This window comes from Rana temporaria, chromosome 9 (assembly GCF_905171775.1).
Source record: "Rana temporaria chromosome 9, aRanTem1.1, whole genome shotgun sequence".
Classification (NCBI taxonomy): Eukaryota; Metazoa; Chordata; class Amphibia; order Anura; family Ranidae; genus Rana; species Rana temporaria.
In genome coordinates this window covers 118352448-118376771 of record NC_053497.1, presented here as the reverse complement: position 1 = coordinate 118376771, position 24324 = coordinate 118352448, and the positions used below count along the sequence as shown (strand labels likewise).

At 43.6% G+C, this 24324-nt stretch overlaps 1 protein-coding gene across 1 annotated transcript in view; it reads right to left on the bottom strand.

Annotated features, from left to right (window-relative positions):
* Positions 1-24324, bottom strand: part of KCND1 (potassium voltage-gated channel subfamily D member 1) — a 150110-nt gene that overhangs the window by 70630 nt on the left and 55156 nt on the right. Inside the window, exon 3 of the mRNA XM_040324270.1 lies at positions 1715-1877. Coding sequence (XP_040180204.1) covers positions 1715-1877 — 163 coding nt within the window. The remainder of the gene's footprint in view (positions 1-1714; positions 1878-24324) is intronic.

Below are 24324 nucleotides of genomic sequence, written 5' to 3'. Positions count from 1 at the left end.
CATACATACATACATACACATATAATATATATATATATATATATATATATATATATATATATATATATATATATAATCATATATAAATGGTCCTTTTTGATGAAAAATTATAAATTTAATATCCTTCGAAAAACTTGATAATAATGTTCAAAATCGAGTGACAATGTTCCAAATAGTGAGTGAATAACCACAGTCTATTTGTGACTAATAGAGGAAATTGATAGGAGATCCACCACCGTATGTGATAATTCTTACCGAAAGTATTCAACCCAGATAAGCATACACTCACTAGGTCAATCAAGCTTGTATGGTCAATAGACCAAGGGAGAAATGTCTCAACAGACACAGGTTCCAGGAACTCAGCGGTGGAACTTTCAATGGTGTTTTAGGGCCACTCTGTCTCCAAGGCCTACCTGACCTGTGATAGACCAACACAAAGTGGCACATAATTGTGAAGTGGAAGTAAAATGATAAATGGTTTTCCAAATAAATACGTGAAAAGTGTGTATTTGTTTTCAGCCCTCCTGAGTCAATACTTTGTAGAACCACCCTGCGCTGCAATTACAGCTGTAAGTCGTTTTGGGGATGTCTCTACCAGCTTTGCACATCTAGAGAGTCACATTTTTGCCCTTTCTTCTTTACAAAATAGCTCAAGCTCTGTGAACAGCAATTTTCAAGTCTTGCCACAGATTCTCAATTGGATTTAGGTCTGAACTTTGACTGGGCCATTCTAACACATAAATATGCTTTGATCTAAAACATTCCATTGTACCTATGGCTATATGTTTAGGGTCGTTGTCCCAATGGAAGGCGAACCTCCGCCCCAGTCAAGTCTTTTGCAGACTTTAACAGGTTTTCTTTAAAGATTCCCCTGTATTTGGCTCCATCCATCTTCCCATCAACTCTGACCAGCTTCCCTGCCCCTGCTGAAGAAAAGCACCCCCACAACATGATGCTGCCACCACCATGTTTCACAGTGGGGGTGGTGGGTTTACCTGTAGGTACTGGAAATATCTCCTAGACCTACACGGTTTAGGAGATATTTACCATAAACGCTTGCGCCGACGTCATGGACTCATGCGCACTGAAGAAAGTGCCATTTCTAAAGGGCCCGTGCTGTGACCGGCGCGCGGGAGTGATGTCACGCTACTCTGGTCAGTCACAGCCCCAGAAGGAAGAGGGGTGAAGATGGATGTGGCTCATTTGCAGTTAAGGGCAACATAATGAGCCCATTATGCTTTTACTTTGCTGGGGGGGAAAAAGAGGAAGCTTTACCTCATTTACTAAGCTCTGGAGCATTTGTACTTGCAAAGTGCACAGTCCAGCTGCCTTTAGTAATCCAACCCCATAGTGTTTGTAAATACAGTACTTTTTTTAACAGTAGCAACTATCAACTATCTGAAAGGTAATGGCTTCTAAAGCTGTAATTTAGAAGAGAGGAGGGGCGGACTGACAACTCATGGGGCCCCTGGGCAATAGGAGATTATGGGACCACACAGTATACACACAATATACACACATGGTATACACACACATTTTTACATACTGTCCCAGGTTTTACTGAGGCTGGCAACCCTGATGGGGCACCCTAGTGGCATGGGGCCCTTGGGCAGTGCCTGAATGGTCAGTCCGCCCCTGGGAGAGAGAATTGCAGTTTGAGAGTCTTCCAGGTATAGAGATAGTAAAAAGATGGTAAGAAGGTAAATTGCCTTACTTGCTGTTGCTTTCTCTTGTCTGCTCTCTGATTTTGATGGTAAATTCGGCTGAAATTGGATACAATGACGGGGACTGGTAACGCAATGACCAGGACTCCACTCAGGGAGCAGATTGAACCAAATATCTTCCCAGCTATGGTGTCTGGAACCATGTCGCCATACCTACAGAGGAATGTTTGAGGACACAGAGAAAATATTATTAGCCAGTATATGCATAGCGTCATTATACTGCATTTTTCTTCATTTATCATTGATTTTATTCTGTACATAGTGGACATTAATAAACATTTGGCAGCTGAGGACAAGAAAATTCCTGTACTATGAACAATTTTTTCTACAGTACGTGCTTTTTTAAAAAAAATGATGTTTTCCATATACAGTAACTCACAATTTACTACATAAATAATAAACAGAATTGCTTTTGAGTCCAGAAACTGACAAGTTTTCCGCACACTCTAGTTTTATATCCCTCTTTTCTCGCACATTTTGTATGTTCAGTAAAAGTAGTTTTGCTTTTTTGGCTGATTCAGTTCTCCTGAGCCTCTGGCTTGTCACAAACAATGCTTTTAGGTATACTCCAGTAAAACATGAACATTTTGCACTTAAACTCAGGATGCAGTCTCCCTGCGGAATGGGGTTAATCTTTTTAAGTCCTGTTATTTGTCTACCATTATATCTTCTTCTTGATAGGTGTGCTTCTTGCTCTCCTTATTTTTGGAATCTCTCTCTGAATGTAGGGCAGGTGTTTCCAGGTTGTGAGCACTGCCCTCTCAAGGGAGATTGTGCTATGGCTTGATTTTGTGTACTGGCATATGGGTAGGGTTGCCACCTTTTCTTCAAGTCAAACCCGAACACTTCAGCTTCGCACAGCAATTTTTTTTTTTTATACATATATTTTGGTAATAAATACAATTTCTAATCATATCAAGTTAATAACAAGAGTCCCCCTTTACATCAGAGTCCACAGAGTTCCCCTTTTACATCTGAACTCGCAGAGTTCCCTTTCACTATAAGGGCCCTTTCACATGGGCGGACAGTTCAGGTCCGCCTGTCAGTTTTTTAGGTGGACCTGAATGGGCGCTCCATGCTCCTCTATTGAGCCACGAAAAACCCTACTTTTCCATCCGTCTGGCGGATCGGATGACAATGAACTCTATGGTCCGTCGTCATTCGATCCCTCATAGGGAAGAGCGGCGTTCTGACAGGTGGGTTCCTGCACAGTGTTCAGAGACCGACCTGTCATCTGCCTGCTGAGATAAAGCGGAGCCCGCACACGGACAGCGCCGTGTGAATTGGGCCCTAAGGGGGGACTCTGCAGACTCTGATGTTAGAGAGAACTCGGGGAGCTCTAACATAAGGGATCCTCTGGGAACCCTGATTTAAGGGGGGAACACTGAGTACTCTGATGTACAAAAAGAACTCTGATGTAAGGGGGAACACTGGGGCCTCTGATGTAAAGGGGAACTCTGATGTAAGGGGTGCTCTGAGAACCCTGATTTGCCTTAGTGTACTTAGTGCCTTAGTGTACTTACTCAGATGCAGGAGAGAGAAGAGGGAGACTTCAGTCAATGACAGGGATGTACGGTGAGCTCACTCACCCCTTGGCAGTCAGCACCTCTCATCGAGATGTATCTGAGGCTGCTGGACTTCACATTTCCAGCCCCCACTTTCCTTTTCTGAGGCACAGCGCCAGGGATTGGACTATGGGCAGACACAGAGGGGCAGGGGCAGGAGACAGAGGTACGGATCGAGCCCTCTCTCCTCTTCCGTCTGTGTGATGTTAGTGCTGGCTTTGGGCAGCATGAAAGAGTATAACGGACACTCTCGGCTTAGACCACTGCAGCCAGCAACCCTGCTGGGAAGCCATAGTCCAGTCTGAATAATGTGTCCAGGTTTTAGGCAGTCTGAAACGCCAACTGTCCGGGTGAATCCCAGACAGGTGTCAACCCTACATATGGGGCTGAAATTACATATTTTGGTAATTATCTTGCATGCATTAGTGAGATATATGTTTAGTGTTTTGCCATTTTTTTTCACTCTTTTCTTTTTTCCCTTTCTTTGGTATTGTTTTGTATATTAAACACTAAAAAGATTCAATAAAAAAAGTTCTTTGTAAAAAAAAAACACGGGAGACTGTGCAGTAACAAATCCAGAAGATAAGAGGTTGTGGTCCACCTAGAAGGTCAATAAAAATCTCACTGAATTTGCTGTAATGCACTGTGGCCAAATTCAAATTAAAGGTAAAATAAAAAGCTTTCTTATCTAACCAGTCTAATGTTTACCGGACATTTCTTTTTTTTTATATTACATTTTCAATAGACTTGCAATACTTCACACAACCTAAATACGCGAGGGCGCTGTTTCTCTCTGAATCCGGAATGAATGTCAAGCCGAAGCTTCAAATTTGCCAACTCACAAAAATAACCCATCAGTAGCAATATCATTCATTATTCAGGAATTAAAGTATACTTGTTAGCCATGGGCTGTGTAAGCAGCCACTCTGCAGTCTTACCCAGTATTCGTTCATCAAGAACTAGGCAGCAAAGAATGTTGATGTCTACATTATCGAATGATTTGACGTTCTGTTCTCTAAAATAATTAATCACAAAAAGAGTGGTCTTCACTATATGCAGGTGGTAGGTGCCCTTTCAATATATATTTACATACTAGCTGAATACCCGGCGTTGCCCGGTCTTCCTATCTTAACCTTTTGGGGAGGAAAATCATAGTAATATAAATATACCCATCTTTTATATAAGGGTGTAGGTAAGGGTTAATTTAACTGTCATATATTTTTATTTGGCATATAAGTAATATGTGTACCAGGTATTATTGAAATATCTCCAGGCGTACAGAAGTTATGTGGGAACATACATTTCCCATTGATTTGCATGGGACTTTAAACAAAAACCCCGACCCTCACAAATGGGGGTAGTTAAGGGATAAATTAACTATCCTATAGTTTAAGTGGACATATAAGTAACATGTGACCAAGTGTTATCGAAATATCTACAGCCGTTTGGAAGTTATGAAGTAACATGTATTTGCCATAGAGTTGAATGGGACTTTAAAGGAAAACCCCGACCATGGCAAATGGGGGTGGGTAAGGGTTAAACCACCTATCCTATGTTTGTTGCTGACATATAAGTAACATGTGTGCCAAGTTTCATGTTAATATCTTTAGCCGTTTGGACGAGATGCTGGAACATACATACACACACACGTTGAGTTTTATATATATAGATATTCACACATACCAGTTACACAATAGACCGACCAGGTGGTCCTATCCCTCCCTAAAGCTTAGTACACATGGGCCGAATGTCAGACCGCATCGGCCAGTTCAATAGAAACTGGCCAACATTCGGCCAGTGTGTACTGGAGTCGGTCCGATGGCTTCTGTGCATGACCGAAAAAGGTCTGCTGATTGGCTCCTTGCTCCTCGACCTTGCTGGGTTAACCACTTAACCCCCGGACCATATTGCTGCCCAAAGACCAGAGCACTTTTTGCGATTCGGGACTGCGTCGCTTTAACAGACAATTGCGCGGTCGTGCGACGTGGCTCCCAAACAAAATTGGCGGCCTTTTTTTTCCCACAAATAGAGCTTTCTTTTGGTGGTATTTGATCACCTCTGCGTTTTTTATTTTTTGCGCTATAAACAAAAATATAGCGACAATTTTGAAAAAAATTAATATTTTTTACTTTTTGCCATAATAAATATCCCCCAAAAATATATAAAAAAACATTTTTTTTCCTCAGTTTAGGACGATACGTATTCTTCTATATATTTTTCGTAAAAAAAAATCGCAATAAACGTTTATTGATTTGGTTTGCGCAAAAGTTATAGCGTTTACAAAATAGGGGGTATTTTTATGGCATTTTTCTTAATATTTTTTTTTACTAGTAATGGCGGCGATCAGCGATTTTTTTTTTTTCGGTACTGCGACATTATGGCGGACACTTCGGACACTTTTGACACATTTTTGGGACCATTGGCATTTTTATAGCGATCAGTGCTATAAAAATGCATTGGATTACTATAAAAATGCCACTGGCAGTGAAGGGGTTAAGTATGTCCCTGGGTGTGTTCTTACTGTGGGGGGGGGGGGTGGCCTCACTAGGGGAAACATTGATCTTCTGTTCATACATTGTATAAACAGAAGATCAGCATTTCCCCCGCTGACAGGACCGAGAGCTGTGTGTTTACACACACAGCTCCCGGTCCCCGCTCTGTAACGAGCAATCGCGGGTGCCCGGCGGCGATCGTGCCCGCCGGGCACCCGCACAGGGTTCACGGACGAGCGGGGGGCGCGCGCGCGCCTCCGGCGGCGCGCACGCGCCCCTAGTGGCCGCAAAAAGAGCCGACGTCATTGTACGGGCTCTCGCCCAGGAGAGCCGACCTGCCGCCGTAGAATAACGGCGGTTGGTCGGCAAGCAGTTAAACGAGAAAAAAATACTAGTGTGTACTAGGCTTTACACTATCCAAAGTGAAAAAAAGTTTTGCCTATACTTTAATTTTCACTTTAAATAGTTTGTTTGGATAGTGTTTTCCATGTATTCCAATGGCTCTAGCTGGCTCTAGTTCACACCATGCAGTCAGTTTCCGGTCAGTTTCTGCACCAGAAACTGACTGCATGGTGTGAACTAGAGCCTATGGAATACATGGAAAACACTGTGCATGCATTTTTAGTGCAGAAAAAAAGCACACGAAACTGAACGGAACTGCGTCTGGCGTCTGGTGTGAACTAGCCCTTAGGGCCAGTTCACACCACGTGCAGTTTAGTGTGTTTTTTTTCTGCATCAAAAATGCATGGAAAGTAGATTATATGGTTTTCAATGGCATAGTTCACACCAGTGCTTGCAGTTCCAGAAAACATGCTGCCTTTTTCCTGTACTGGAACGCTGTAAAACGCATCAAACACGCACTGAAACACACATGTCCTTATTTAAGGTTAAGAAAAAAGAGGGGGAAATAATGCACTGGACTGCATCAAAAACACACCATAAACGCACTGGAATACATCAAAAACGCGCATGCAGAAAAGCATCTGGAACGCACCCGGACTGCATTTCTATGGTGTGAACCGACCCTTAGGCCCCTGTTCACACTTGTACGACCTGAAAGTCATGCGACTTTGAGGTGACTTGAAGCAAAGGCCTGTGTAATCTTAAGGTCTATGGACCTCAAGTGACATCAAAATCGGACCAAAGTAGTGGAGGGACTACTTTGAAGTTGTTGCGATCTGAAGTCCCACTGATATGAATTGGAAGTCAAGGGGTATGACTTGTCATGCCACTTTACAGTCCCAAGTCCCAGGACAAGTCGTACAAGTGTGAAAGGATCCTTATACAGAACTCCAGCCACAAATAACGCAATAACAATAAACAGGGTATAAAAAGATGCAATATGAAAAAATATGTTTTTTTGCTGCAACAGTAACCTTCATTTAAAGGAGAAGTATGGCTAAAAAATGTATGAATCACAGGAGTGCTGTTTGTTTTGCACTCCTGTGACCCATTTTTAGCCAGCAGTGGGCTAAGGTCTGTTGTCGACTGACATCGCCCAGGATATCCAGGCCCTGGATTGATCCCGACTATATGGTCTCTACCCACCCACATTACCTGGACTGGCAGCTGGCTCAGCATCTCAGAGAGCCGCTGGGAGACTGAGCTAGTCACTCCCGCCCCTCCACAGCTCAGCGCTCCAGTGAGTAATGGAAGGGCTGAGAAGTGAGCCAGTGACTAACAGCCACCGGTTCTCTGCTCAGAGCAGAGGGAAGTACTGATCGATCAGCGGTGTTTGATCACTCAGTTCTCAATGCCGAGCCTGCAGGGAAAGATGCAGCATTGGGCCGATGCTGCATTCACCTAAATGAGTATGTTCATTTTTTTTATAAACTTGAACTTCTCTTTGAGATTTTTCCTTTTAGCATTTTTTTTCTACCACTAGATGTCCTCAGTCTGTCCAGAATCATAAAATTTGTGTTATCCTGGACCCATCTCAGCCTGTGACTACACAGTTAAAGAAGAACAACACAGTAATTTGATGATCTCTCTGTTACTTTGCTTTCTCCTCCTATCAGTATGGTTCTTGTCAGTACATGAACCTATTGGTTTCTTTACTGCTTCTACCTCTCACACTCCAGCCCTGCTGTATATGGACTGCAAGAGACTGTTACCTGGTTACATTCAAGGACTCACATTGCTTGCATTAAAAAAAATCCTTTTAAAGGAAAACCCCACCCAAATGACCAGCTGGCGATCCAGGATCAGCTTTAATCAGCTGTTAACAGTAAACCGGAAGTGATGACCTGACATCCCTTCTGGTTTATTCGGAATCCTTTGGCGCCAGTTTTTAAAAATCTAAAGCATTCAAAAACACAGATCCTGCTTTTTTGAATACTTTTAAGTGCAGATGAGTGATTTTGGGTCTTATAGACCCCGATCTCCCTATAAAGAGTACCTGTCACTGCCTATTACTGTCACAAGGGATGTTTACATTAAAAGTGATAGGAAAAATAGGTCGCGCATGCACGCAAACAGCGATTGTCCCACACATGTGCGGTATCGCCGCGAATGTCAGATCATGCACAGTAATTCTAGCACCATACTTCCTCTGTAAACCTAAAATGGTAACCTGTGAAGGCCTTTAAAGCACTGCCTATGGATAGTACAATTTACATGATTTGTCACAGCTGGGATGGGACACATTAAGATGGGGGGGGGGGGGGTAGAAATTGGCACATTTTTAGTCTTGCCTAGGGCAGCACAAAACGAAAATACACCATGGCCCAGATTCAAGAAGCAATTGCGTCTGCGTAACCATAGTTAGGCAGCGCAATTGCTTACTTGCGCCGGCGTTTCGAATGCTCCTGATTCAGGAACCTCGATACGCCGACTGCAGCCTAAGATATGACTAGCATAAGGCTCTTATGCCAGTCATATCGTAGGCTGCATTCTTACGATGGCCGCTAGGGGGCGTTCCCGTAGTGGTCAGCGTATAGTATGCAAATTGCATACTAACGCCGATTCACTACCCTACCCGAGCCCTGCGTATGCAGTTTACGTCATTTCCGTTCGTCGGGTTTCGCGTAAGGCTGCTCCTGCTAATAGCAGGGGCAGCCAATGCTACGTATACCCGTCGTTACCGCGTCGCGAAGTTTAAATTTTACGTTGTTTGCGTAAGTGAATCGTGAATGGCGCTGGACGCCATTTACGTTCACTTTGAAGCAAATGACGTCCTTGTGACGTCATTTGCCACAATGCACATCGGGAAAGTTTCCCGATGGAGCATGCGCACTACGTTCGGCACGGGAACGTGCCTAATTTAAATGATCCAATGTTTATTTTATTGTACTCAACATGCTAAACCAGGGGTGTCAATGTCCTAAGCAAGGGGCCAGTTTACTATCCTTCAGGCTTTTGGGTGGCCAGTGGGAATAGAAAATGCCCCAGCATCAGTACTCCATCATTGGTTTTAATGGGAGGAATAGTGCCCCACTGATGGTGTCTGTAGTGGGAGTGGTGCCCTGTCATTGGTGTCGGTTAGTGGTATAGTGCCCCAAGGACCATCTCCATAGGCGACATTTAACAATTTCTACAGGTTAGCAGTTTTGAGTTACAGAGGAGGTCTAACAATCGCGGCGATACCTCACATGTGTGGTTTGAACACCGTGTGAGCACGGCAGGACGGGACACTTTAAAAAAATTATATATATTATTTATTTTACTTTTCATTTTTTTATTTTTACACTGTCCCTTTAAAAAATATTTTTGAGATCACTTTTATTCCTATTGCAAGGAATGTAAATATCCCTTGCAATAGGAAAAAAAAATTACAGGACCTCTTTAATGTCATATTTACACTTAAAGCGGAGTTCCGCCAGTTTTATTTATTTTTTCAAAGTCAGCAGCTACAAATACTGCAGCTGCTGACTTTTAAAATATGGACACTTACCTGTCCAGGGCGCTCGCGATGTCAGCACCCGAAGCTGATCTGTCCCTCGGCTCTCGGGTGGAGGCGCCGCCATCTTCGGTAAGGGAATCAGGAAGTGAAGCCTTGCAGCTCCACAGCCTGGTTCCCTACTGCGCATGCACGAGTTGTGCTGCGCGTCCTCACTGGTCCCTGCTGTCTTCTGGGACCTGTGTGTCTCCCAAAAGACAGCTGTGGGGCGGATGGGGGGTGGAGGAGGAGGGGCCGCACGTGGCGTAGATATTGCGACTATCTATGCCGGGAAAGTGGGCGCAAATACCTGACTTAGATGCCAAACGTGACACCGGAGGGAGAATTCCAAAAAGTGGAAGTTCGGTTTTTGGGTGGAAGTCCGTTGGGCGGAATTGACGTTTGATGTCGCTGACATCATCCAACGTCATTGAGTCGAGTGGGGGCCATCATTCCCTTACTCGACTTCCAGCCTCTGAGGGGAAAGCATCGGATCGTCTCCTCTGCTACCAATGGCTCCAGTAAGCAGCGAAGACGACCGGAATGCGGCGAGAGGGGGGGGGGCACCTCTCACGACGCTGATGAAAGTGATCTCGCAGCGAATGCGCCGCAGAGACCACTTTTATCTTAAAGCTGACCTCCCGCCTTTTAAGAAAATACCAGGTTATGGCAGCTATCTGCTGCCATAACCCTGGTATTTAACGTTAAAATTCCGACGTATAACGATGGCAGACGGTCTGGAAGTGGTTAATAATATTAATAAAATTACTCATTTCAAACTGCAGATCATTTTCTAAAACCTTCGAAAAATTCAATGCAAGAAGACAACCTGGAGGCATTCTGTTTACCATTGATATACGTATAGCCCATAGAAATTTAATTTCCTGTTTGTGTGATAGTGTACATGTCTGAGAAAATCAGTGTACCAAAGATACAAACCAAATTTTAGGCATCCTCTACAATAGGAATTTCAGTCTCGGTGAGATACTCTCCTGTTGTTAACTACTCCTGTCAAAGATGGCCACCCAAATCTCGTGGGGATCTCAGCTTCCAATATTTATTTTAATATTTTATCTCTTAAGGAGCTTTTAATTTTTTTATTTTATTTTTGGCTGGAGATTTACTTTAAACAGTCACATAACTGAGCGCAATATAATCTAAAAATGGAACGACCGCAAACGACCGCCGTGACATAGGCCTAGCACTAAACAGATAAAGTAGTGAAGGTTTTTGCGTGTTTTGTGTACAGTTTTGACTTTTATTTATTTATGATTTGCAGTTTTATCTTTTACATTTAGTAAAATTTTTTGGCATGATGTTGTGTATATATATATATATATATATATATATACACACACACACACACACATATATATATATGTGTATGTATGTGTGCTCAAATAATTGTGGTGTGCCTAAAAATATTTTTGAGAAACATTTGCACAACTGTCATGGGACCTCCACGTTCTACAGTACCATCTGTCACCTCTGTAGCAGCTCTGGAGGACAGTTGAAACTTTTAATACTGAAAGTAATTGTATTTTTGCAGCATTTTGGCCGGTGAGGGAGCAACTTCTATTAGATGAAATGACACCTGCACCTTAGAGAGATGTCACCAGTGGCAGAACCATCAGTGTCATGGACTCAATGTGGTTAAATAAATATTTGTAGGGATTACATTTTTTAGTCATGACCATAATAAATAAAGAAACTCTGCACAAAACACCAATGTTTTCCTTTAAAGCAGAACAACCACAAATAACAAGATAAAAATAAAGATCTCATTAAAAGCAACAATTAAAAAAAACAGCTTTTTGCTACAATTACTTTCCAATTAAGAAATGTACATATTTTTTCTACCACTAGGTGTCCTTAGTCTGATGACCAGCATCATTAAACCAACTTCCCCTGAGCCCATGTTGTTCTGGACCCACCACCAACCTGTGACTGGGCAGTGGGAGTAGAAAATGTCCTGGCATCAATGTGGGTAATCTTTAGTATTAGTGGGAGTAATGGTGCCCCATCATTGATCTCAGTGGGAGGAATAATGCCCTATCATTGGTGTCAGTGGTAGGAATGGTAACATATCATTGGTGTCAGTGGGAAGAATAGTGCCCCATCAGTGTCAGTGGGAGGAATAGTGCCCCAAGGGCCCCCCAGGCCACAGTTTGGAGACCAGTGGCATATACAATTGCTGCACAAGCTAATCAGTAATTGCCTTTCCACTTCAAATGGCAGCTGCTGTCATTTTCTAAATCTGTTGAAAAAATTCAATAAAGTAATGCAACCTGGAAACGTTCTGTACACCATTGATGTATGGACCCTCCCAGATTGGTTCTCACTACTGCGACCTAAAAGTCATGTGACTTACAGTGCAATTTTGCCAGACTTCCTGTCGATTTGCTGGCGACTTGAGTACTACTTTGATGTGAGTTTAGAAACGACTTTCGGGCATGCCTGGGTAATCTTTCTGTAATGTTGGATCCAAATCACATTTTTTTTTTTTTATAATTGCTTCTTTTCTTTATTTTTTTCCAAATTGCACCACATACACAAAAACAAATAACAATGACAACAAAAAATATAAAAAGACCTCTCCATACATATTTAAATAAAAATACCTACATACATTACATTACCCCCCCCCCCCCATGAGCACCATCGGTCTCCCCCTCCCTCTCCTCCAATCCCCCCCGTACCGCCCCCCACCTACAAGAGGCAGGGAGGGACGCTAGGGAGAGAAAGAAGGAGGGGGGGAAAGGAAAGAAGAAACCCCCCCTTCTTCCCCCGTGACCCCCCAGATCCCGTCACCTTATGACCTCCCTACGGCACAAAAAGGAGGAACTCAATACCGCCCTAAAAAAAAAGGTTTTGTGCAGAACTTAATAGTCCTTAATTTCGTGACTGTAGTGAATCCTGGGACCCCACTTCCCCTTCGATCCAAATCACATTAGTATAGATAAGGATCTGATTTGGAGGTGACTTTCATTCAAGTCTTTGGCCTCATACACACGATAGGTTAACCAGAGGACAACGGCCTGAAGGACCGTTGTCATAGGTTAACCGATGAAGCTGACTGATGGTCCGTCACGCCTACACACCATAGGTTAAATAACCGATCGTGTCAGAACGCGGTGACGTAAAACACAACGACGTGCTGAAAAAAAACGAAGTTCAATGCTTCCAAGCATGCGTCGACTTGATTCTGAGCATGCGTGGATTTTTAACCGATGGTCGTGCCTACTAACGATCGGTTTTGACCTATTGGTTAGGAATCCATAGGTTAAATTTAAAGCAAGTTGGCTTTTTTTAACCTATGGTTAACCTATGGGGCCCACACACGATCGGTTTTGACCAATGAAAACAGTCCATCAGACCGCTGTCCTCTGGTTAACCTATCGTGTGTACGAGACCTTTGGGTACATGTTGGAGAGAAGGCGCCTTGAAATAGTACAGGAATCTTTTCTAAAGTTAGAGCGAATTCAGTAGTGATAATTAAGACCACTCTCATTGACCAACACAGGATTTCACATGTCATGTGACTTGGGGTCTCACAATTCAGATCACAAGTCGTGGCAGTTTGAACTGAGCCTAAGGGAAATGCGTGTTTCTGTGCAGGTTTCCAGGACGCTTGTCAAATGCATGTCACACTTTTTATGCCATTGATTGGTAATGGCACCCGAAATCTGTCTAGCAAATGTACATTATGTGATGCAGCATAACGTGCCAAATTGCATGAAATTCAATGCCTGAAAAAGTGTGAAAGCTTCTTTTGGCTTGTTTGTTTTGCATAGGGCAGCCTATTCAAGTGAATGGGCTGCCCTATGCATGTCGCATAAAAACACACAAAAAAGTGTGTTCACGCAGCGCGCAAATGTGAACAAGACCTAAGATACAAGTCAAATTTTAGGCATCCTCTGCAAAATGGACTTCAGGTGTGACGAGTTACTTTCTACTGGTAAACTACCTCTAAAGGGATGCAGACACAACAGCTTTCCGCATTAGAACACTGAGACTTCACCAGGTGTTTATAATAAGTGCAGACCCTCTCATTCAGGAATGGGTCTGAAAAGGAAACGGCTATTTCTTCATGACAAAAAAGGTAGAAATCTTCTACAGAGTTTGTCCAAAGCAAGTTCCCTTTATGGACCTTGCTTTGTGCACTGGTACAAATCATTTGGTGGAGGGGGAATATGGTGTGTGGTTGTTATTCAGGGGTTGGGCTTGGCCACTTAGTTCCAGTGAAGGGAACTCTTAAGGTGTCAAGACATTTTGGACAATTTCATGCTCCCAACTTTGTGGGAACAGTTTGGGGATGGCCCCTTCCTGTTCCAACATGACTGCACACCAGTGCACAAAGCAAGGTCCATAAAGATATGGATGAGCGAGTTTGGGGTGGAGGAACTTGACTGGCCTGCACAGTCCTGACCTCAACCCGATAAAATACCTTTGGGAGGAATTATAGTGGAGACTGCAAGCCAGGCCTTCTCAACCAATATCAGTGTCTGACCTCACAAATGCACTTCTGGAAGAATGGCCAAACATTCCCATAGACACACTCCTAAACTTTGTGGCCAGCCTTCCCAGAAGAGTTGAAGCTGTTATAGCTGCAAAGGGTGGGCCAACTCAATATTGAACCCTACAGACTAAGACTGGGATGTCATTAAAGTATGTGTAAAGGCAGCCGTCTGAATACTTTTGACAATAGTGTATGTACGGTCAGTGCCGGGACAAGGTTATCAACTGCCCAGGGCAAAGATGCCAAACTGTGCCCCCCTTTTCTTTTAGGGTTAGTGTCAGGGTGCCCCCCCATCCCTGCAATAAACCATTGCGCCAGGGGCAGCCGTCCCTCCTGGCCACCCCTTGTCCCAGCCCTGTGTACGGGTGCCATTAATCCTACTGACACTCCACACACAAGGGAAATGATTCACACACTGGGAATTGCTCTGCACTTGCGGTTCCCGTGTGGAAAGCAATTCCAAAAATGGAGCAGGGACTTTCTCCCTATGTTTCAGGAGGCCCGATGGCATGTGCGCATCGGTGTGAGTCCAGTGTAAACGTTATGCTAGGTGCACTGTCAAGCCGCAGCAGCAGTCAGCCTTACATAGAATTTGACATGCTGCTGACAGTGGAGATGGACATTGCACCTGTGCACTGTACCCGCAGCTTGAGCACCTGAACGCCCAGCGTGTAAGGTAAGCCTCCCCATGGAAGTATCGGCATAGGTACATAAACAGGAAAAGCTGCATTGTGACCCTTGTTGTCCCCTTAGATGTTTGATCTGGTTAAATAGAATAGCAAGTCCAATGGTTCAGGGAAATAATCAAATGTTCTATAACGATTAGTCTGTGTTTGACATTTAAAACAAAATATCTTTCGCAAATTTGCTATGCGCAACATGAGCCAGTCCTGCCAAATGAGACCACAAGCTAATTACATTTATTTTTATGGCAGTGCAGTAGATATCGGCTGACACTGTGGTGTAACAGTTCTGCGGGTTTGCATCCGTTCTTATGGAATCCTGGACAGAGAAGTAGCTGCAGTGAAAGGACAGGCCACTTTATCAACCACAGGAAAATACTGAAGTGCTAAAAGTAGCTAAACAAAGCAAATTTAGGAGCATGAAGAACGTCACATAACAAACAGGTGAGCTGATATTAAGGATAAAAATGGAAATACAGGGATGTGGAATTAAAAAAGAGAAGTAAAGAAAATGGGAAATGAATGTGAGCAGAGAATTAACCTGGGCTGTATTTGGTAGTTATGATGCAGTTGCAGGTACTGTGATGTCATCAGTTAGCACCTCTCACCATAAACCACAAACCTATACTTCCCCTTTAGTTCAGCACTGACAAGGGAAAGCAGCCTTGGATATGCAGCATTACAACAAATACATGCTGCTAGCTAAAAATGAATCTGGAAACACAAGAAACAGCAAGACAGGCTTCATTTATCAATGTGTCCCTGAAAGGAACTGTTATTTCTGCTCAAAACAACCAATAATGGTCTTCCCTCTTGTATTCCAGTGTAGTATGAAAGAAAAAAAAAAGAAAATCTAGCTGCAGTAGTCCTAAAGCTGAAATCCATCCAATGGCTAAATACACAGATCAAAAGCAGAAAACACATACACCATATTAGGTATTGGGACTCCTGTCTTTACACGCACATGAACCTTAATGGCATCCCAGTCTTAGTCTGTAGGGTTCAATATTGAGTTGGCCCACCCTTTGCAGCTATAACAGTTTCAACTCTTCTGGGAAGGCTGTCCACAAGGTTTAGGAGTGTTTCTGAGGGAATATTTGACCATTCTTCCAGAAGAGCATTTGTGAGGTTAGGCACTGATGTGGATGAGAAGGCCTGGCTCGCATTCTCTGCTCTAATTCATCCCAAAGGTGTTCTGTCAGGTGTGCGGGCCAGTCAAGGTCCTCCACCCCAAACTCGCTCATTCACACTATATTGCCAAAAGTATTGGGCCACCCCTTCAAATCATTATGGTGTGGGGTTGTTTTTCAGGGGTTGGGTTTGGCCCCTTAGTTCCAGTGAAGGGAACTCTTAAGGTGTTGGCATACCAAGACATTTTTGACAATTTCATGTTCCCAACTTTGTGGGAACAGTTTGGTTATGGCACCTTCCTGTTTCAACATGACTGAATACCAGTGCTCCAAGCAAGGTCCATAAAGACATAGATGAGCGAGTATACTGGATAAGGGAGAGTTGTTTTACCAGCCATATTGTTTGTATTTCTGTCCATCTAGTCCTGAGATTTACACAGCTCTGCCACACAGCACAGACCTATCTGATAAAGCAAAAGACCCGATTTTTTTCTCTGCTGTAGTTAAAGAGGAAGTAAACCCTAATTGGTTTTACTTCCTCTTTTGTTCCCTGCAAACCAAAAGCATAATGGGCTAGTATACATCGCATAATAGCCCATTATGTGGCTCTTACCTGCAAACAAAGCCCACACTGTCCCTGCTGCAGGAAGCATCCTTTGCCCCTTTTCCTTCTGGAGCCACAGACTCTGGCTGTGTGACTGGCTGGAGCCACTTGACGCCACTCACATGCATGCACGCCGGAGCCGCCAGTCACGGAAATCGTTTGGGACTGCATGCGTTGATGACATCAGCGCGTTTAGGAGATATTTACAGTATCTATAGGTAAGCCTTATTCTAGACTTACCTATAGGTACAAGTTTTAAAGTGGTTCTAAAGCCTAAACATTTTTAAATTAATTCATTCCCTGCTTAGGAGGAGCCAGGAGCGCTGGCAAGGGATTCCAGAAGTGGAGGATCAGGGCCACTCTTTGCAATTCTATTGCACAGAGCAGGTAAGTAGAACATTTGTTGTTTTGTGTTATATATATATATATATATATATATATATATATATATATATATATATATATATATACTTTACAACCGCATTAAAGGAAAAGTATAGCCAAAGCTATTTTGGCTATGCTTCGCCTTTAGGTCACATCTGTACAGTTCGTTCTGCATTAATTTGTGTCTTTGACATCTGCTGAAGTTCTTTAAAGCCAACCCTGGGCTGGAGTGGCTTCTTGCACTGCAAGGGCTAAATGCTTGTTATGTGTTGTAGATGATAAAGCTCTCATCTCCTTCAGGTGCTCTGTGGACAGTCTTCTGTGGTGGGACTGTTCACAGTTCCTTGGTGTCACCCCCTTCAATGCAAAGCTATTAACTCTGCATCGTGTTTGGAGGAGGCAACCATGGTCAGAAGCTTTAGAAAGGAGGCTTCATGAGACCAGGCACTTGGGGGACCCTGCTGAAGAGAGGAATAAGGTGCATTTTACTCTTCATTCCTTTACCCCTAGCTAAAAACGACTCCCTCCCCCATACACACTGCAAGGCTAATTTTATTCTAGCGCCAGGAGTTGGGCTTTAATAAAAACATTGCTCCCCAAATACATAAGGCCCAGTATGTACAGTATAGGAACAGGGGTAGCCAGCTATATGCCTATGACAGTGGCCTTTCTTTTCTTTGGCTTTCCCTGACACAGCTTAGCTTAGTACTTACTAAGCATCTCTATCATTTCAGGTAATTGATGAAGCACAACAGCTTTTCATCTGTCAGTCAAAGTGGAAACACTGCAGTGTTCAAGCTGGGCCCCATCCCATCATCTTCCTATTGCTCTTATCTATATTGTCAGGTGCCTGTGTATGACTCCTGTCAGGTCATACAAGTAAAAAAAATCTCCAGCCTAGCTCATGAAGGTAAAGTAAATCAAAAAGACATTTCCATTAAAACGTGAGATTTCTTTCAGCTGTTAGAAAGTTTGTGCATGAGGAAAAATGCTTCATGATAATTTACAGCAGTCTATTTTTGACTCAGTGGCCTTTACAAGGCAAGCGCCAGCCGGAAAACCCCTTATAATAAGTCGGCAATCAATGTGAATTGTTCTTCTCTGTGCCAAGGGCAGATGAAATATGATTGGCTGTTAATGGAAAATGCACATGGGTGTTCTTTTGTACTGTAGTGCTCACCCCCGAAGGAGCCGCTGGTTGATTTTGGGATCGGCCTGCTAAGTTACCCTGGCGGTGTCTAGGGGTGCAATTGTGAAAACAGTGGTAGTGAGCGAAGGTCCAGACAGCCAATAAAAGGGTTTTCAATGCTTTATTGTCCAGGCCAAACACGGCCAACATCAACACGTATTGGGAAGGTCAAGGTTGATGAAGGAAGGAGAAGAGAACCTTGCGGTATCAGGCCTGGATGTTGGATGGAGCAATCAATACTGCTCTGTATAGTACCAATTTTTTGTAACTCATCGCCACTCTGCTCGGAGTGGGTAAAGTGCCCCCAGACAGACCCCTATAATAGGCCTGGCAGCCGAAGCGTCACTCTGAACTAGCTGGGAGGAACGGGTCTCTCTCACAGACCCGGCTCTAGGGCCTCTGCCACAGGCCAGTTTCAATAAAGGACTCCCAGTTGAATTTTCCTATATAGGGCCCCGGATGACAGCAAGCATACCTGTCAGTGGTCCGGACGCCAGATCCCAGACTGGGATCCTCTCAACAAGTCATGGGACCCAGTGGAACACTGGGATCCCTTTTCTCCTCAGGATGAGGTTCGATGCAGCTGTCAGCTTTGGCCAGGTGGACCGTGCTGGTGGGGTCCATGGATGCGCGTACCCTGAAGGTGGATACTGCACCTGGAACGGGGACCCCGCAAAGACTTTTTAACACATGACCCCTGTCACAGATATACTCTCCCCCAGCATGCCTCGCGAGGAAAAACTCCTCCAATTGGCTGCTGGGGAAAACTTGCTCTGCCAAAACCCCTCTGGCGCCAACTGCCGGCAAGGGGTGGTATTGCACCCCTTGACCACAAACTGACCCAGTGGACATTTCTGGGATGACAGAAATCCCAAATTTAGACAAAACACGAATGGGAGCAAAGTAACTCTCCCATTCCCACTAACTTTAGCGTAGCGCCCATGCTGAAAGCAAGGGGCGCTACAGTACTAATTTATTAAATAGCACACTAGCCACCAGATATAATGAGACTATAGTTCTTTTATACTCTGTACACAGAACACTACTCATGAACACTGAAAGTGATGATCATACCATACCTACTGGACATGGTAACGCAGTTTTTACACTCTAATGCCACGTATTTTTTAAATTGGTTGTGAAAAACGGTCGTGTGTAGGCTCCAGAGCATTTTTCTCGACAAGAAAAATGGGCATTAGAATTTAGAACCTGCTCTATTTTTTTCTCGTAGTTTTTCACGTCATCGTTTTTCTCGTCATGAACACATGCTCAAAAGCAAGTTATGAGAAGGGAAATTTGCATAATCAGCCCAAAGGGTGGCGCCATTCGAATGGAACTTCCCCTTTATAGTGCCGTCGTACGTGTTGTACGTCACTGCGCTTTGCTCGAGCATTTTTTATCACGATCGTGTGTATGCAAGACATTCTTGAGAGGAATCACGTCGAAAAAACATAATTTTTTTCCATGACATGAATAACGGTCGTTTGTACGTGGCATATACAACTCCTCAACATGGCCAAAGCACTGGATATGAGCATTATATATTTATTATGTATTCCACACAGGTACAGAACAGTATGCTGCCATCACCAGACCACTGGGCATAATTATCATACAGTTCTATTATTCCCCATACACATATACAAAACTAAATCTAAATGAAAATAACTGATGTCCTGCCAGACATACTTACTCTCTCTTATATATCATTTCTTATTTGCTGAGGTGTCCCTCACACCCGTACAGTTTTTGACACAGCAGGAAAGGGATCTCCAAGTGGACCTGATCTCGGAGGACCGTATGAAAGTCCTAACCCTCTTGTACAAATCCTCCATCTGTAGTAGATACCAAGAAACCGGCTACAAAATTATTACCGGGTGGTATCGCACCCCAGCCATGCTCCACCGTATTTATCCCTCGATATCTAAAAATTCTTGGCAGTTCAGCATGGGTGGGGGTGACATGCAGGCCCGGATTTCCCACAAGGCCACCGAGGCCAGGCCTCGGGGTGGCAGGGTGCAAAGGGGCGACATACAGTTGAGGGCGGTAAGTTGCTGTGTGGGAGAATTGAGTGGGGGAATCCGCTTGCTCGTTAAGTGATTGCGGCAATGTCGCCAAAATCACTTGTCAAATGTGTGTTGCTGTCTGTTCTCCCCTCCCCCCACATACCTTTTCTCTGCTTGCTCTGCCTTCGGGACTCTTCCCTCCTCCCCCCAGCTGCCGAGTCTGTCTCCTGTCCCTGCCGCCGATGTACATGGTGAGAGGGGTGAGCTGTGCTCTTCCCATCTCAGCTGTGACAGGAGTTCTAGCACAGTGCTAGGACTTCTGTTTTGGAGGTGACAGGGTCAATAAAGAGAACCTGTCACCTCCAATTGCTATCACACAGGGAATTGTTTTCTCCTGTGTGATAGCAATAAAGTTAAGTGAAAAAAATTGATAAATTATAATAATTAAATTAAAAAAGTAATTAAAAAGTAAAGAATAAGAAAAATAATATTCAAAATAATAAGAAAATTACACAAAAATAAAAAAAAAGTAAACGACAAGCTACAAAAAAAAGGGATAAAAAAGTAAAAAAAAAAAAAATTGGAACTAACCGTGCCGCCCCTGTCCCCTCCGGTTGCCATTCTACATTGATTGGGGAGGGGGGGGGATTCGGTTGGCAGGGAGGGGGTGCTTTGTAGAACCTGGCCTTGGGGTAGCAGGGAGAGCAAATCCGGCCCTGGTGACATGATGCATGTATTCTGGTCATGGTCGATATTACAGCCCTTTTGGAAACCAGTCCATAGTATAAAGTAGAAGTTCACTGACCGAACCGTGCCATTTACACCGACCTTCTTCCTATTTCATCATTCCACCAATGCCTTGAAATTTGTATAAAAAATCTGTGGTGCAGCACTTAGTTAATGTGGCCTGCTCCTGCATCCCTATGCTGTAGAAATCAACTACACCACCATCCCTTTCTCTCTGGTTTCATAGAATTGAGAACATGGGGAATATGGAATGCCTGACCTAGTGTCCTGAAAGGGACTGGGAGGCGTTGGAGGTTCCCAGGACCTAGATTTACCATCACCACATATGTAAATTCCTGCAGGAGTGGTGGATTCAAATGGCACGGTGTTGCCCTATGCGTCCGCTTAAGGACAGAGAGGATGGACTAACTTCCCCCCAAAATAGTTTGTTTTGTCTCAGGGCAGCATTTATGTCATATGTTTTCTTAGTGGCTCTGGTTCAAATCTTTTGCATCATTGCTGCACTATGTTTCTTCTGACTGGGGTCCAACTTTTATAGACTATGTCCAAGATATATGCCTTAAGGCCCGTACACATAATCAGACTTTTTGACAACAATTGCCAGACAGACCTATTTTAGCGGACAATCCGACCGTGTGTACGCTCCATCGGACAAACTTTTTTACTTTTTCATGGGACAAATGTTCACTGTGAGAACAGACAAACTTTCTGGGAACAAATGTCCTATGTCAGCTAATCCGATCGTGTGTACACAAGTCCATCGGACTCAAGTCCGAGGTACAAACACACATGCTCAGAACCAATGCTAAAGATCAGATAACAATAGCAGAAGTTGCCCAAAGAGCAGAAAAAACACGTAGTACGTCACTACGTTCGTGTTTGTGGCTGCCGTGTGTATGCATACCAAGTTCATGGACAACACCCTTCGGACAGAAATTACAGAAAAGTCTGATGGAAGTCAAATCGTGTGTATGAGGCTATAGGTCATTAACATGTACCGGATTCGCAATGCCATGTCTACTTAGGCTTGAATAATGTTTTTTTTTTTTTTTTTCTCTTCTTTTTTTTCAATAAATACAGAATAATAAAAAAAAAAAAAGAGAGAGAGATGGGGCCCTCAGATGCAGGCCATGATGTGCCTAAAGGGCGGCATATAATATTACATGTAATGCTAAAAAAAACTGTCACAGACTGAAAACTTACTAAAGCAAATGGTCAAAGATTGTTCTACAAGAGTGGTTGGAGACTGAAGCAGTAGCGGCTGGTGCTATATATTTTTTTTTTGGGGGGGGGGCTAAAAAAAACATTGAAAGTCATGCATCTAGCGCCCTGCCTGTTGATTAGAGTCCGGCACATGGATTAGGATGGGCAGCGCACCTGGGCCCATAATGGACGGGCCGCCACTGGACTGAAGCCTTGCTGTAGGAGACAGTCAGAGACTAGGGACATATTACGTGAAACTGCTAGAGAACACAGCTATTAAAGGCCCATTTTACAAATCAATACTCGCACTACTGACTGCTAGGCATGAGGGCTGCATTCAAATAAAAAAGATCTGCAGGTTGAACACAAGGGCTCTACACCCTAATATGGTCAACCAATGGACATGAACGTTATACAATTTTACTGCCCTATATCAGCCTTTTTCAACCTTCTTAACATGGAGAACAGTTGAAACAACCTTCAGGTCTCAGGGAAGCCCTGACACTAATCACAATATCTACAACTCATGGTACATTGGTGTGGTCAGTGGGAAGAATGCTGCCTAAATTGGTGATCAGTGGGAAGAATTCCTTATTAACAGATGGATAAAAAAGATTATTTTTGCCATTGGTTACTTAACAGTGAGGCTGTAATTGCTCATTTGTCAAGGAACCACTAGCAACCTGTGGAGGAACCCTAGGATTCCAAGGAACCCTGGTTGAGCAAGTCTACCCTATATAATTGACCACCTCACCTAATATGACAATACCAATGGATCACCCTACAATTCTGTTACACTATTTATAGACATAGAACCCCAAGCGTTAATCCCCACAGATGTGATGAGACTACTGCCCATGAAAAAGAATACAATTCTGTTTTTCTATATTACAGAACACAACTGCATGCCACTGTATGGAATAATGCTAGTCATAAAAACACATTCAATTATATCCCTCGTACACCTCTCCACACAGACAAATGACATGATTGATGAATACGATGGTACAATAAAATTTTCATTTAGAATTAACCAATTATATGGATAATACACTTCCGTCTCGGATAATAACACAGCATTGACTGAACTGTTAGTATTAAAAGGAACGAAGGACAATGAAAGGGTCAAACACTTTTCAAAAGCAAAGCGAGGCAATGAGCTTGTAAACCAAGGATACCTAAATCACCTTTTTGCCGTTTAACACAATGGTGGTAATATATTGATTTTTGCAGCTAGAGTATGTGTGGTTATTCTAGTTAGATGCCCCTTCCTCCAGGAATCCATTACTAATTGGATAAACATCACTTCATCTCTCCATTTAGAAGTAACGCAGGCTATGTGTGAATCCAGTTCCTGGATGTTGTAACACAATAGGACTTATTAATATTTTAGTATAAAAGGCACAGAGGTGCTGTTGCCTTTAGTAACCAGATTTTAGCTGTCATCAGATAAGTGCAATCACACCAATGAATGATGCATGCTGACTGCATAATATAGGGTGTTGCAGTTTGCCCTCTCTTTAGTCTGATGGATAATCTAGCTCAGCTTTCCCCCAAACTGACTACCGTTTTAGGGGGCAACAATGAATTTGAATTGCCCTCTATCTGTCTATGTTTCACGGGGTCTCCAGGACACTTCCCTGATGAAATTTGTATCTTCATTAAACCCTGCTGTGCCATAATGAATGTGTCACTCACTCTTTTGCAGATGGATTCTGTGAGCCTGACACTATTATATGGCTTTCTAATGGTCACACACAGGGGTCAAGTCCTGGGGAAAAAAGTGTGGGAACTCCCACCCAAGATCCACTCCCCCACCAAAAAAAATATAAAATGATACGCTCATATGCATATTTACTAAACCACATGTTTTTTTAGAAAGAAATCCCGCGATAACTCGCGGCAGACCTCCGCAATGTCTCCTGGGAACAATGACAAAAGCTCCCAGGAGACATTGCAGCATCGAGGAAGTGACGGAAAACCCGCACCTGATGAATCCATATACAGGAAGCGGCCAGTAACATAAAGGATTACTAAGGTTCGCCTGCCCCTGACAGTGACTCGAGCTGGGCATCGCCGCTTAGTGAAGGATTGGCTCGGGCGGCTCGGCTGCTCTAGTCCTGCAAAGGGAACTGAGTTCCTGCTGTGAAAAAAGTGCAGGAACTCCGTTCCCGTAGGACTTGAGCCCTGGTCACACAGCA